Genomic DNA, 14,452 nt, shown 5'->3' with positions numbered 1-14,452 from the left:
CCATGACAGTCCTGCATTAAACCTGTTTATTTTCTTTCAATCAGTTGGGTTTGCAAACATGAGGTATACAAGCTTTGTTTGTTGACTGCATATCCTCGGAAATTCAGAAAAAAAGGAGAACACCGAGAATTTTAAAAATTGAGCATAATGAATGACTACATTAGAGCACCTTCAGTAGATGTAAAAATAATAGAGTTTTACATCTCCAAGGCACAAAAATGCTGCTCAAACAGATGACGTAGATGCAACTTTTTTATTCAAGATTAGCTCATGATGTAAAATAGAGCACCAAGTGATGCAAAACCTTTGTGCCGCGACTGCCGCTGCCAGACCCATGAACGCCTCCTCAGATCCCGTGGCCGCCAAAGCATGCTTTGGTGCACCTCACCTCCACGGTGATGTAAATTAAATTATTTATTGGAGTTGGAGATTTTTTGGTGATGTAAATTTTACATTATTCGTTGGAGTTGAAGGTTTTTGGTAATGTAAAATCTATTTTTTGATAATGTAAATTTTAGTCGAATTATAATTTGGTGATGTACTCTTGCCAATTTTTCCCACTAAGTACATTACAGTCCGTCGATCCAACTGAGGACGTCCCTAGGGTTCGGCAAATTTGACAAATTTGACCTATGAACAAAATCAAATCACAGAATAAACTGTCCGTAAAACTATTTCACGTGGCTGAATTTTTTTTGTGACGCCCGACATGAAGGCGCCACACTACACTGTGCAACGCCTCATAGATAGGCGCTACACGCCTGGCCAGCGTTGCACCCCAGACTGCCTAAAAATTGTTAAGTCATTGTGCAGAGCCTAAGAGCTAGGCGCTGCACTGTATAGTGTGGCGCCTAGCTCTCAGGCGCTGCACACTGACTTAGTAATTTTCGGATCACACGGATGCGACGCTGGCCAGGCGTGTAGCGCCTATATGTGAGGCGTTGCACAGTGTAGTGTGGCGCCTTCGTGTCAGGCGTCACACAAAAAGGCCAGCCGCGTGAAATAGTTTCACGGACAGTTCATTCTGTGATTTGATTTTGTCCATAGGTCAAATTTGTCAATTTTGCCCTAGGGTTCCTAGCCGCCGCCGGCCCTCCGCTGCGGCCTGCCCAGCCGGCCGAAGCCTCCGCTGCCCCGCCTCCGGTACAGGAGCACAGCAGCGCCTCCCTCCCTGGAGCAGCCGCTCCCGCCCGGCAACGCCGGCGACCAGTCCATAGGAAGGTAGCCACCTCTCCTTCCTCCTCCTTCCCTCATCCCCCCTCCCTCCCTCCCTCCTTCCTCTTGCATCCTCTATTTGTTCAATTTTTCTCCCTGATTTCTGTGTTGGATGAGTACTTGCTGTAGATTGCATATTGTGAGAATATAATGATGACTATTTCTTGATGAGTACTTGCTGCATGGTTTTGACAGTGCATGTTCAAGTTTACATGTTAAAGGATTTTAGTTGATAGGTGTTTTTGATAATGCTTGCTGGAGCAAATGTTTACAAATTCTAGTTTGATTTTTTCGCTCTGCATTTTAGGCTCTAATTCGCCCTTTTGATTGATGGCAGACGAACGCTGCATTTCCTAGATGAAGCACATATTCAAGATCATCGCAGTGCTGTCGGCGATCTCGGCCGTCTGGGTTGCGCTCCTTGAAACCTCGACAGTTCCTCGCAGTTATACTTGGCTGGTGAGTGCCATCAATTTTTCACTTGCTAATTTATTGCAGTTAAGACACTGTCTTTCGATTAAGATGGTTGCTTGTGACTTCTGTTCTTGTAGCTTCCCATCTACTTGGTAGTGGCGCTTGGATGCTACGGCCTTTTCATGGTTGGGTATGGGCTGATGTTCTTTCCCACTTGTCCTCGAGAAGCCATACTACTACAGCAGGTAGTGGATGTAGTCCTAGTAACCTAATTCTCTCTCTCTCTCTCTCTCTCTCTCTCTCTCTTTTTGTCTATGCAGTCTCATTGCCATGCTGAGAACTAATAATCGCTAGAATTTACATCCTAGGTATTCTCAGCTTAATATACACTTGTGCATTGTATATTTTACACTCTTTTATTTTGGTTTTCTGCTGGCATAATGAGATTCAAGGTATTATGCAGAAGGGATCATAAGTTTCTTTGTCCCTTATGTGTATGATTGTATGGCTTTTCATAATGGCCACTACAAATAAAACCAAGCCACCTGATTTTGAAACTTTAAATTTTCTGTATAATTACATCTTTGCTTTGTTCCCATTTCTAATTATTTGTGCTCGACCTACTATGCAGGATATTGTGGAGGCAAAGGAATTCTTATCCAAAAGGGGTGTTGATGTGGGCTCTGACTGAGGTCGATTCCAATGTTTAATATTTTGTGGCCAGTTTGAAGCTTCCTGGATACCATAGCTAGAAAAGGTTATATGACATTTCACTATGCTTAGATACTGTTACTAACACAGTTTTTGTGAGTCGCGTGTTACAATTCTACATTTGAGGTGGATGGCTTGTCACGATACTACTTGTGTCAGAAAACATTGTGAGAACAACTAAGAATGGTTCATTAACAAGTCCGCCGGTGTTCATGACATGCTTTGCTTTGTAACCATCTGGGTTTCATCACTGGATGTGTATCAGTTTGTGCTCTGCAGTATCGCCTTTGGTGATGCTTCAAATTGCTAGTTCTTTTGATGGTTTAGTTCTAGTGTGTAAGTTTCTGCCCAGTGCAGGTTCCTTTCATTTGGCAACTCTGGAACTTCTCAAATTCAGCAAAGTTCCATCTCATTGGCACTTTGAAGTTTGACCTCCTCATGATTTAACAAAAGATCATTAAACCTTTACCGATACCATTATTGCTCCATGTTTAAAAAACAATTGTAGAATGGACTGTGCAGTGAACCTGTTTCAACTCATAATGCTATTATATACATGTTCAGTCACATGCCAATTTGACAGCAGACAGTCGCCTGCTACCTTGAGCTAGCTGCTTCCGGCAGGGACTTGTTTGAGGCTGGTCCATCATCTTCTCTGGCATTGGGAACTCGCTCTGCCGTGCGGTTCTCTGTCGCTGCCTCCTCGTCTGTTGCACCTGTGACCTGCATGAAGTCCTCAACAGCCCCTCCCTGGAGCCCCTTGGGCCATTATATGTGCATATATGTTGTGTGTTTCGTATACCAGGCCCTTGGCGTCTGTTGCTTAAACATGTATGCTGCTGTTCTGTTCCTGGTTTGGCATGTCAAAAGTTTAACAAAATTATAGTGGAGTTTGTGGTGCTGTTGGATTTTTGGGTCCTATTGGCGCCTTCTATGTGAGGTTGAGGTTTACCTAATGCTAGTGATTCTCCAAAAAAAAAAAAAAGCACTTTGTTTTTTTTTTCTTTCAGAAGTACCAGTTGCTGACATTTTGTGGACAGTTTTGAGAGCATTCAACGGACAATCTCGCAGTTAACAAACATGTTAGCAGTTCCTGCTAACTTAGTACTGAAGAGAGTACTTTTCATACCTTCTGTTGTTAACACTGACCTGATCATTATGAACAAGTACCAACCAAGTGCCTTGGCTCTTGGCTGCTGTGAGTTGTTCCCGTTCGTTGTGCTGAAATTACCATGGAAGCAGCACAAGTGGCAGCATCATTACCATCGATTGAAAGTGTGCTTTTGATCTCTGTCAGTAGGTGCTAGTTACATTTTCTTATTCGAGTTGTTCATATCATCATCATCCGCATCAAAAATTAACTTTATTTAGCTTGTGACCTGTCGTCAAGCCTTTTTAGCCATCATTCCTTCGCTTCACTCTGACCCTCTTTACCCCTGACTGAGGGCAACTAGTCTCAAACTATTCAAAGCAAACCACAAGGATACCGGACCACATAAGCTGTAATTACCTGATTTATTTCAGTTTTGTTAAACGTCAGGTACCTACTTTTTTCTAACTGGTCAGTTGATTTCTGGCGAGACAAAAGGCGAGGACATTGTGAGGAGCGGCAGCAATGAACGTCGACCCAGCGTGGCTGAACCAAGACCTTGCTGGAGACGGAGACAACACTGCAAGCGACAACGAGCTGCAAATGCGAGGGAGCAGGTTGACAGGTGTGTGGGGCCGTCGGCGTTGTTGGAGAAAGAGGGACTTAAAGGGATAGTCGTGACGGTCGGGGGATGTTGAGGGGAGGGCGGGGCAGCGCACGGCAACGCCCGCCGACCTTGGGGATGGAGGCAGGCGAATGTGATGGGGAAGGTTGGAGGCGCGGGAGGAAGAAGAGAATGGAGGTTGAAGATGAAAAGTAGCACTTGATCATGGCTGTTGGATGGTGATCCAACGGACTATAATTTCGACCGACACAATTTTTTTAGGTGAGTGGTAAATAGACACTCCCGATTTTCTTTTAAGTTTCAACCCACATTGATCTTCTTCCTCCCAAAAATCCTGGTCAAGCCACTGCTCCTCGCCGCCCTGGCCTGCCGGAGCCACAACCTCCGCCGCGCCGCCGCCGTCCCAGTCATCTCTCTAAACCCGTCTCCCACTTCTTCAACCCCCCTTCTTCAACGACAGCGACGACCCCCACCCCGTAACCTGAACCGTCAAGCCTCTGACTTGCTCCCCGTCTCCCACTTGTTATTGGCTCGTACTCACGCGGGAGGTGATGTCCCCGTCTCATACTTTGTGGCTGCACTTTCGGCTTTCCTATGGAGGAATCGGGATCGACCGACGCAAAGTTTTTTTTTCACTCGTAGCAAAAAGGAAGATAGTCACAGTAGGTGATGCTTCCTATTACCCGGGAGTGGGGCGTGTCACCCATCTGACATCTGTCATTGTCACTTCATTAAGCACATTATCAACCACAAGGATCAAAATGACACACAAATGTGTAGCAACCAATCGAAAATTGTCTTGCAAAGGGTTGGGTTTTCTTCAGTATCCAGGGACAAACCATGACGCGACAGGTGGCTATATGCAACAGCAACACACTGCTTTATTATTAGTCCAACACAAGGGCTAAAAGCTACGTACATACAACAATTGTATACACCATATTGCAACACATACAAGCAGCAATTACAACACAAAAAACCATGGAGGCCTCGTTACTACGCGTCCTGGCCATGACCATTGCACGCACCTGCCGCCGGTAATGGAGGCTGCGACGACGGCGCGTCGATCTCTCTGAGCACGGCGACCACGTGCAGCATGTTGGGCCGCCTCGACGGGAAGTCGTCCACGCACTGCAGCGCCATCTCCAGGAACCTCATCATCTCCGTCTCCTCGTCGCCGGCCGCGGCCGCGACGAGCTCCGGGTCCACGACCTCCTTCCCGGCGCCCTCCCTGACCTTCATCTTGACCCAGCCGACGAGGTTGGTGTCGCCGAAGTCCTCCTTGTCGGTGGGCCGCCGCCCGGTGAGCAGCTCCAGCAGCACCACGCCGAGGGAGTAGACGTCGCCCTTGGCGGTGCAGCGGAAGCTCTGGTAGTACTCCGGCGGTACGTACCCGGGGGTCCCGGCGAGGGTGCTGACGCTGAGGTGCGTGTCCAGCGCGCTGATGAGCCTGGCCATGCCGAAGTCGGCGACGCGGGCCTCCATCATGCCGTCGAGGAGCACGTTGCTGGACTTCATGTCGCGGTGGATGATGTGCGGGATGCAGTTGTGGTGCAGGAAGCAGAGCCCCTTGGCCGCCCCGCGCGCCACCGTCTTCCTCCTCTCCCACGTCAGCGCCGGCGCGCCGTCGGCCGGGAGGTGGAGCATGTCCTCCAGGCTGCCGTGGGTCATGTACTCGTACACCAGCAGCCGCTCCTCGCCGATCTTGCAGTAGCCCAGCAGGGGCACGAGGTTCCGGTGCTTGATCTTGCCCAGCGTCTCCATCTCCGCCATGAACTCGCGGTCGCCCTGGTGGCTCAGCGGGATCAGCTTCTTGATGGCCACGGTGGAGCCGTCCTTGAGCGTCGCCTTGAACACCTCCCCGAACCCGCCGGAGCCGATCAGGCTGGCGGCCGAGAAGCCGTTGGTGGCCTCGATCAGCTGCGTGAAGGTGATCTTCCGGAGCTGCCGCTGGAAGGTGGCCACGTTGATGCTCAGCGCCTCCTTCTCCGCCTTGCCCAGCTTCCACGTCGTCGCCGTCCGCGTCCCGTCCTGCAGGCTGCTCAGCATCCGCGCCTCCCGCACCTCCCGCCGCCGCACGCGCACCGCCACCGCCCAGATCGTCACCGCGCACGCCAGCCCGGCGGTGACCATCACGGCCAGGAGCACGGCGTTCGCCCACGCCGCCCTCGGCAGAGGCCACCTGGCGTTACTACTTTCAGCTGCGGCGCCGGAGGAGGCTCCGATGCTCGCCCTCGGCAGCCGGTCGCTGCACGGCACCAGCGGCATGCCGCATAGGCCAGGGTTGTCGGCGTACTGGCTCGCCGGCAGCGTGCTGAGCTGCCCGCGCTGCGGTATCTCGCCGGCGAGGTCGTTGTCGGAGACGTCGATCTGCACGAGGAAGGAGAGGTTGGAGAAGGAGTCCGGGATGCTGCCCTGCAGCCGGTTGTGCGACACGTCGAACACGCCGAGGTCGTGGAGGCGGCCGAGCGACGCCGGGATCTCGCCGCTGAGGTTGTTCCTCGCCAGGTCGAGCACCTGGAGCAGCACCATGTCGCCCAGCTCCTCCGGGATGGCGCCGACGAGGCTGTTGTACGAGAGATCCAGGTACTCCAGCGTCTGGTACCGCGTCCACCCGCTCACCGCCGCGCCGGAGTAGAGCCGCGTGAAGTCGCAGCTCCTGAGGGTGGGCACCTGCAGCAGCCGCTCCGGCCGGATGCCGGCGAACTCCAGCAGCCCACCCACGCCCTTGCACGCGTTCCCAGCGTTGCGGACGAACGCCAGCGTGTTGCCTGACAGGATGCCGCTCAGCGGCGTCGCCCCGAGCTGCCGGCCGAGGCGGTGCGGGATCACGCCGGTGAGTCTGTTGCTGTTGAGGTCCAGCCACATCAGGCTGCTGCAGTTGCCGAGCTCCTTGGGGATGTCGCCCACGAGGCTATTGTTCGCCAGCTGCAGCACGGCGAGCCGGGACAGCCGGCCGAACTCCGGCCTGATCGTGCCGCTGATCCGGTTGCTCGTCAGCGAAATCCACTCGAGGCCGGTGCAGTTGAAGAGCTCGACGGGGATGTCGCCGCCGATGAAGTTGTTGTTGAGGATGAGCGTGCGGAGGCTCCGGCATTTCCCGAGCTCCGCGGGGATCTGGCCTTCTAGCTGGTTGAGCCACGTCACGAGCTGCTCCAGGGCACGGAGCATGCCGAGCTCCGCCGGGATCGGGCCGCGCAGGTAATTGATGCTGAAGTCGATCACCCGCAGGCGCGAGCAGTTGGCCAGACCGGGAGGGATCGCGCCGGTGAGGAGGTTGTCCGGCATCCGGAGCTCCTCCAGCGCCGCGCCGCGCGTGCAGAGCTCGGCGGGCAGCGCACCGCCGATCTTGTTGCTGCTGAAGTCGGCGACCCTGAGGTTGTTGCAGGCAGAGATGGTGCTCGGGAGCGATCCCGAGATGAAGTTGTTGCTGAGAAGCAGGATCTCCATCTTCGTGAGGTTCCCGAGCACCGCGGCCGGGATCACGCCGGAGATGTTGTTATTGGCCGCGTCGAGCAGCTGGAGCGCGCGGCACGACGACAGGGACTCCGGGATAGAGCCGGAGATGTTGTTGCTCGAGACTCTGAGGATCCGCAGCGACGAGCACGCGGCGAGGCTGCGTGGGATGGCGCCGGTGAGGCGGTTCTCCGAGACGTCGAGCACCTCGAGGCCAGCGATGTCGCCGATCGACTCTGGAATCGCGCCGGCGAGGGCGTTGTACGACACGTTGAGCGTCTTGAGGCCGGGGCAGCCGGAGAAGGACGGCGGGATCGTGCCGGTGAAACGGTTGGCGGAGAGGTCGAGCAGGACCAGCGTGTCGGGAAACGACGCGCTGGAGACGTCCCCGGACATGTTGTTCCCGGCGACGTCGAACACCTGGATCGTGCTAGGCGCCAGTAGCTTAAGAGGGAGAGCGCCGGTGAGGTTGTTCCGCGCGAGGCGGACGTCGGTGAGGTTGGGGTAGTAGTGCGCCAGCTGCATGTCGTCGGGGAGGCCGCCGGCGAGGCCGCCGTCGGACAGGTCGAGCGTCTGCAGCGCACGGGGGAGCATGGGAATGTCCCCAGCGGCGTCGGCGCGGAGCTGGGCGTTGCCGGAGAGGTTGAGGTGGCGCAGCGTGTCAATGGAGGCCAGCGCTGCAAACGAGGCGCGCCCGGAGAGGCCGCAGCCGGCGAGGTCGAGCCGCTCCACCCGCCCCTCGTCGTCGCACGTCACTCCGTACCACCTGCACCACGTGCCATTACCACTACCACCACCGCCCGGCGTCCCTGGCTGCTGCTGCTGCTGCCATTGCCAAGACGAGAGCACGCCCCTAGGGTCCTTGTGGACGGACGCCTTGAAGCGGAGGAGCGCCCCCGCGTCGTCGCCGGTTCCCGCGGACACGGTCGTCGTCGTGCAAGTCGACGAGAGGAGGAGGAAGGCGGCGAGGAGGAGCATGCGATCCATGGCCACTGGCATGGCTGGCACGGGGACGCCGATGAGGAATGTCATGGACTCATGGTCTCCCTCATGTTGGATGGTCTGAGCTTAGTAGCAAGAAAGGTGTTTGAGGAAAAGAAAGAGAGCGTGCGCCATTGTGGCTTTTGGCGGTAAAAAGCTCGATAAAGATGGCTTTTGTTGTGTGTGTAGGAGTATTAGAAACATCATCGGTCGGTTAACCCACGGCGTGTGTGCGTGTCTTAAGGCTTTTGCTAATATTGCGTTAATGATGGTAGGATCTGCTTTACCTCTGGATCAACCATGGGGAATCATGTGTGCACGAGGGAAAAGGAAGGCATGCACGTGAGAAAGCGGAGGCGAATCATGGCACACGAAGTCAGGAACACATTGATCTTATGAATGGAAATTGCACCGAGCTCAGCAACACTCCCTAAAACTGGTCATCCAACGCTAGCACTCAATTTTCCCCTATCTTCATTGTAAACTACTAGATAGATGTTCGATGTAGCTAGAAAAAAAAACTCGATAATCCTACATCAATGGAAAACTACGGACTTTTACGGACTCCCTTCACACTAATTAACTCGTCGCTCATGAGTGTGGGCCCCTCCACCCTTCCTAACCCAATCAGAAAAGTCCAACTAACATCAATCTGTAAACTCTGTAATACATGTGAATCTAGCATTACTTAAAGGGTGTGGCTATTTCTCCGTCGACTGAGACTTAGTCAAGTCTCAATCAAGTGACATAGTATATAAGACAAAAAGAAAGAAAGAAAATGCACGGATCTCCACGCAAGAATATAACATTGGCTGAGACATAACCAAGTCTCAGTCGATTGAGACTTAGCAAAAATGTTACTTAAAAACACTAGATGTTCAACATGACATTAGCCATACAAATTGACAAACTAAATAGATGACACCCTGGCAAAAGCACGACATAGAAGCGGGCGTCGTGGCGGTTCTCCTAGCACCGCCTTCTTCTACTCTGCCCGATCGAGAGCATCACAGAACTTGCACTTCTCGTACTCTGTGGGAATAGGGGGCCTTTTTCCTTTCCTTTTATTTTTGCTTTTCTTTTATTTGTTTTCTGTTTTCTTTTTAAAACAAAAGTATTTTAGTTTTATAAAATATAAAACTTGTACCTAAATTAGTGTTATAAATTAGGCCACTGCTCAAAAAGTTTGGCAATTAAATAAATTAGTTTGGAAATTTTATAATTTAAAAAGCATTTAAATTATTATTTTGGCCCCTGTTTTAATTATTTTAGGGCATTAAACCATTTTATAAAATGTTGGTTTCTCCACCAACAGTATCTATGGATTATTTGCCATTATGAACATTTTAGTTATCATGTTTGTGAATTTCTCAATTTCACTTATGATTTAAATTTGATTTTAAAATGGAATTTGAAATAAGATATGAGACAAAGATGATCAAGCACTGTTTAGAAAAAGACTTAGCTTAATAAAAGAGGTTACTGTAGCTCATTACATAGGGGTGTTATAGAACACCCCCGCCACCCTACTCGGCAGAGAGGACGCCCTCGAGCTACGGCCTCCCATGCCGGTGCTGGTGCTGGAAGACGCACCACCGCGCCGTCAACGACCTGTAGGTCCGCGTCAGATGGGCGGAGGTGGAGAGGGGCGCGGATGAGGCGCCGACGCGTGAGAAGCAGGGCGAAGACAACCTCCCAGTTCGCTGGCCCGTGGAAGACGGTCCCAATAGCTGGAAGATCGCCACCGCTCACGTAGCCCAGCAAGCTGCCTGCCCTCAGGACGGGGACGCGCGCGCCTGTGCCCGTGTACCGACTGGGCACCCTGGGAACCTAGACCCAGAGCGGGGGAGGGGGGTGCGTGGCGAGCGCCCTGAAGCGGCGACTGCAGAGAGAAGTGATGAGGAGCGTGGTGTGAGCTTCGAAGTTGCGGATGTGGAGAGAAGGCAGGAGACGCGTGGCAGCGAGGGCTGGGCCGACGCGCAGTGGCGGAGCCAAAATTTTAATTTTAAGTGTACATAAGTCCAATTTTATTTTTATTAAGTCACCAATTTCAGTCTTATCGATCGGCCCGCTCCTCTTGATATATTTTATACTAAAATTTTATACTTATCATACTTTCGTCTTAAGAATTATAGTTTTATTACTTATGTGGCATACTTAACAACATAACAAAGTTAAAAATTAGTTGTATTATTTATTTATTATATATTTGTAATATATAATTGAAAAATACTCATGTATTGCGCTGAATTCAATTTGTACTTTATAACAAAAATGATTTTTCTAAATAGTGTTTGGTACTTGTGTAAATTATATGGTTTATACATATCTATGTTAGATATATGTCTAAAACATATGATTTGACAAATATTCGTAATAGTGGTTGTACTATATGATTAGGAAAGCTATATGTAAAAAATTCTAGAGTACAAATTTAATCGTATGTAAGGAATTGCTTCAGATATACTCATTTTTGGAGCACTCATGTACAACTTTAATCATATATTTGCTAGACCATATGGTTTAACAGATGAGCCTATATACTCTTTTTTAAATAGGAAATAATGGGTGTTCATATTTACACCCATGTACTCATCTAGCTTCGCCCATGATGGTCGGGAGGTGTGCGGCGGTGAGGTGGAAGGGGCGGAAGGTCAAGCGGTGCGGCGTGATGTCCATCATAGAGAACAGGTTGCGGTTGCGGGAGGGGGGAGAAGCGGCAATGAGCACGCATGGAGGCCCTCGGTGGCGGTGATGGATGAGTAACCCGTGCTCGCGCAGTGGCGAGTGGCAACGTGAAGAGGGCAGGGCATGCGCTCGCGCAACGGCGTTGGGTGGAGGAGAGCGACAGTCGGGAGGGCCTCGCACATGGGCATGACCGCGGTAGCGAGCCTCCATTCTTGTTCCGTGGCGGGTGGGTCGAGGGGCGTCTCGGTGAAGTGGAGGTCAAATCGGGCGGTTAAAGTGAGGGGCATGTCGGTTACAGCGTATATATTGGCAGAGGGCGAGGCGTCTGTTGTGTCTTGCCTCGCAAGCTCGTCCGACCGTACAAGCTGCTGCTGCGGCGGAAGGGGAACGCTGGCGTTGGGGAAGAAAGAAACATAGGAGGTGGGGGCAATTACATTTGCCCCCTCCACTTTTCTTACATCTACTCATTTGGACATATGCAGTGTGAAATAAATTTATGAAAAAACCCTACTTGTTTCCAAATCAGCCAAAATCATGATCTATTATAATTTATTTTGTTTGTTTGTTTTATATTCGTTTCCTCTTATTTTTCAAACTTGTTTCTAATCACTGTTATGCCTCATTAAAGTGTGTCTACTTTATTTACAAAATATTATTATTATTATTATTAAAGTGTTGGACATGTTGGACAAAACACAACTTATGCAAATTGCTTTGGACTAGTAGAGGCATGTGTTGTAACGTTTGAAAAAAATGAAAGTATAAAAAAAAGAGTTAAGGAAATGATACAATCTGCTTTGTTGATTGCGTCAACCTTGGGTCGACTTGACACGTTGCTCCATTGTAGCATTCCTTGGCCTACTAGTGCCCCACCCCCATCCGCTGTACACCCTCTCATCCTTCTCGATTTATACCCCACTGCCTCCTCTTCTTCTCTACATCCTTTCATGTCGCTCTGGTGCCCACATTGTGTGGTCCCCATAAAGATCCTCCTTCGTCTCTCCTACTTTTACTCGGTTGTTCTTCCTCCTGCATTGCTTCTTTGACTCGGTCGATTGGAGTTCTCCAATGTCATTTTCATATATGAAGTCATGGGAAAGCTCATGTTGTGTATTTTCGTTGGACATATTACAAGCTCGTTTTGGGAAAAGACACAGATGTGATGATTCTTGATGTTCTCTACCAATTACAGGAATGTTGTGTTTATGTAGCACAAGTGTTTTTGCGATGTTGCAAACTTTGGCTTACTATGTTGCATGTGTGTGATATTTTTTTTCCTTTACAGTGGCTACGACCAATGGGGATATGTCCATACTTAAAAATAATTGTTGAAAGGACGTATTGAGATATTGTAATTTTTTTACATGTTTTTTATATGCCTTATGGATTTACTCATGTTTTCGATCATGCTGAATAAACATGAGGAGATGTTGCGTGTAAATTTTTCTACAATGGTCATACAGTATAGACCTCGCATTTAAGTGTGACTAGACGACCGTCGAGGGGGACGATTAGGGGCTTGCCCCGCATGGCAACGATTGGTGTTGTCCAAAGATAGGCAACAATGTGTGTCAAAAAATTGAAGATGTTCCAAAGTATAGGAATACAAGAATAGGCGAAGGTATTTTCTCAAAATGCCTCCAAAACTCTAATTACTAAGAAGGTACAAAATATCGCATATGCTTTTTATGCAAAATACAATATAGTACAAACTAAAACAACGACAGAAAGCTCTCCAATGTGTGTGAAAAGATTTTGAAGAGCTTTCGAGACATGGCAGGAGATTAAGAAACATGTTTTGAGTTGTATTCTCGTATGCTTCCGAAATCCGTTTATTTAGGCGACATAAAAATACCTAAATATTTTTTAGCCAAGACACAAAAACGCTAGGAACTTAACGGCAAGTCCATAACAACATTGTGCAAAGGGGCATGTTTGGTGCTACAAATTTTGCCACAGCTAATTCTGGACAAGTTGAGGTTGCCACAAAAAAAATTGAGCTTGTGCCATTTGGACCATCTAGATAAAAAATATGTGGCAAGCCAAATATGCAGTTGTGACCAAACATATGCCTAAGGTATTGTGGCACAACTCAACTTAAGTTTGGCAACTTTATATTTACATAAACATTGAAATTTTCAGACATGGGAAGTACATGTCACGTGGCAAGCAAAAACAACAACAAACAATTGCAGCTATACTCTTGGAAGAAATCTATAGTTTGATGCAAAACAATTGTTCTCGTGGAGAAAAGGATCAGTTATGTTGTTTTTCTCGAATGCGAAACATTTTTGTAAATTTCCAGATGGTCTGAGATTTTGACACTCGCTACTATAGTGTACGTCGTGCTGAGTCCGACAGTACGGTTCTCTTTTTTTGGCAAATGCAAAATGCTGGCTGGTTGGATGGTGCTGAGTACTGACTTGCTTTTGTGGCGAGCAACAGCGCTCACAAGTCACAAGTGAGACTGAGATGTTAGTTTTGCTGACAAAACTCTCAAGCAGCGGGCCAATTTGGATGCATCCTTGTAGATTACCGTGGAAGCTATGTTTTTTTTTTCCTTTCTACTGTATAAGCAAGCATGTGATTCATTACGGTTTTTTCAGAACAATGTGCTCGTTACGTTCGAGTACCGGCATGGGTTCGTGCAATTAACTCGTCACTGATCTGACGCCGGCGAGTGGTGGGCTGCAGCTCGTCGCGCGCAGGCGGCTTCCTGGGTGACGCGGCGGGAGGGCGGGCCCAGTCGCTCGCTCGTTCCTTTCCCGCTCGTTGTTTTGTTTCGCTCGTCTCTGCTGGACGCTAGAAAAAACAGACCGCTAGCTCGCCAGCGCTCACGATTCAGGGAAAAAAAAATAGATCCGGTTATCCTAGAATTTGAAAAGTCGTACAAAAAAATGTAAAAAAAACATGAATTTCTAAAAATGTTCATAAATTTAGAAATTCTAGTGGATTTTTAAAAATGTTTGTGAATTTGAAAAAATATTCAAGAATTTTGTAAACGCCCATTAATTTCATAAAAATCATAAATATGAATTTTTGTGCTTTTTTTAAAAATGTGAAATTTGGTAAATATTGATGAATTTGAAAAAAATTCATGGATTTAAAAATGCTCGCATATTTATTTTTTTGAAAAATGTTCACAAAAATTAAAAATAAATTTCATGGATTAAAAAAATGGTATTAGAGAAAACATACAAGAATGCAGAGACACACAAGGAAGAAAAGTTTGTCGAGCACTAAGATTAGAGAACATATTTTGAGTTGTATTG

At 48.9% G+C, this 14,452-nt stretch overlaps 2 protein-coding genes across 2 annotated transcripts; one reads left to right on the top strand and one right to left on the bottom strand.

Annotated features, from left to right (window-relative positions):
* The first annotated feature begins 1,058 nt into the window (after positions 1–1,058).
* LOC109786513 (dolichol-phosphate mannose synthase subunit 3-like) lies at positions 1,059–2,556 on the top strand. Its single transcript, XM_020345090.4, has 4 exons — positions 1,059–1,221; positions 1,553–1,674; positions 1,767–1,874; positions 2,261–2,556. Exons 2-4 carry the CDS (start codon positions 1,573–1,575, stop codon positions 2,318–2,320), a joined length of 270 nt encoding a protein of 89 aa, XP_020200679.1. The 5' UTR covers positions 1,059–1,221; positions 1,553–1,572; the 3' UTR covers positions 2,321–2,556.
* Positions 2,557–4,916: 2,360 nt separating this feature from the next.
* Positions 4,917–9,011, bottom strand: LOC109786516 (brassinosteroid LRR receptor kinase BRL2). The gene has a single exon (XM_020345092.3). It carries the CDS (start codon positions 8,541–8,543, stop codon positions 5,052–5,054), a length of 3,492 nt encoding a protein of 1,163 aa, XP_020200681.1. The 5' UTR covers positions 8,544–9,011; the 3' UTR covers positions 4,917–5,051.
* Positions 9,012–14,452: the final 5,441 nt, after the last annotated feature.

Source organism: Aegilops tauschii, chromosome 3 (genome assembly GCF_002575655.3).
Source record: "Aegilops tauschii subsp. strangulata cultivar AL8/78 chromosome 3, Aet v6.0, whole genome shotgun sequence".
Classification (NCBI taxonomy): Eukaryota; Viridiplantae; Streptophyta; class Magnoliopsida; order Poales; family Poaceae; genus Aegilops; species Aegilops tauschii.
This window is presented reverse-complemented; position numbering and strand designations above follow the sequence as displayed.

What these genes read in the sequence shown, in the direction of transcription:
- LOC109786516 (XM_020345092.3), bottom strand. Translation starts at nt 8,543, where the DNA reads ATGACATTCCTCATCGGCGTCCCCGTGCCAGCCATGCCAGTGGCCATG.
- LOC109786513 (XM_020345090.4), top strand. Translation starts at nt 1,573, where the DNA reads ATGAAGCACATATTCAAGATCATCGCAGTGCTGTCGGCGATCTCGGCC. An exon ending in CTCGCAGTTATACTTGGCTG is followed by an intron (nt 1,675 to 1,766) that starts GTGAGTGCCATC and finishes CTGTTCTTGTAG; the next exon opens with CTTCCCATCTACTTGGTAGT. An exon ending in AAGCCATACTACTACAGCAG is followed by an intron (nt 1,875 to 2,260) that starts GTAGTGGATGTA and finishes CCTACTATGCAG; the next exon opens with GATATTGTGGAGGCAAAGGA.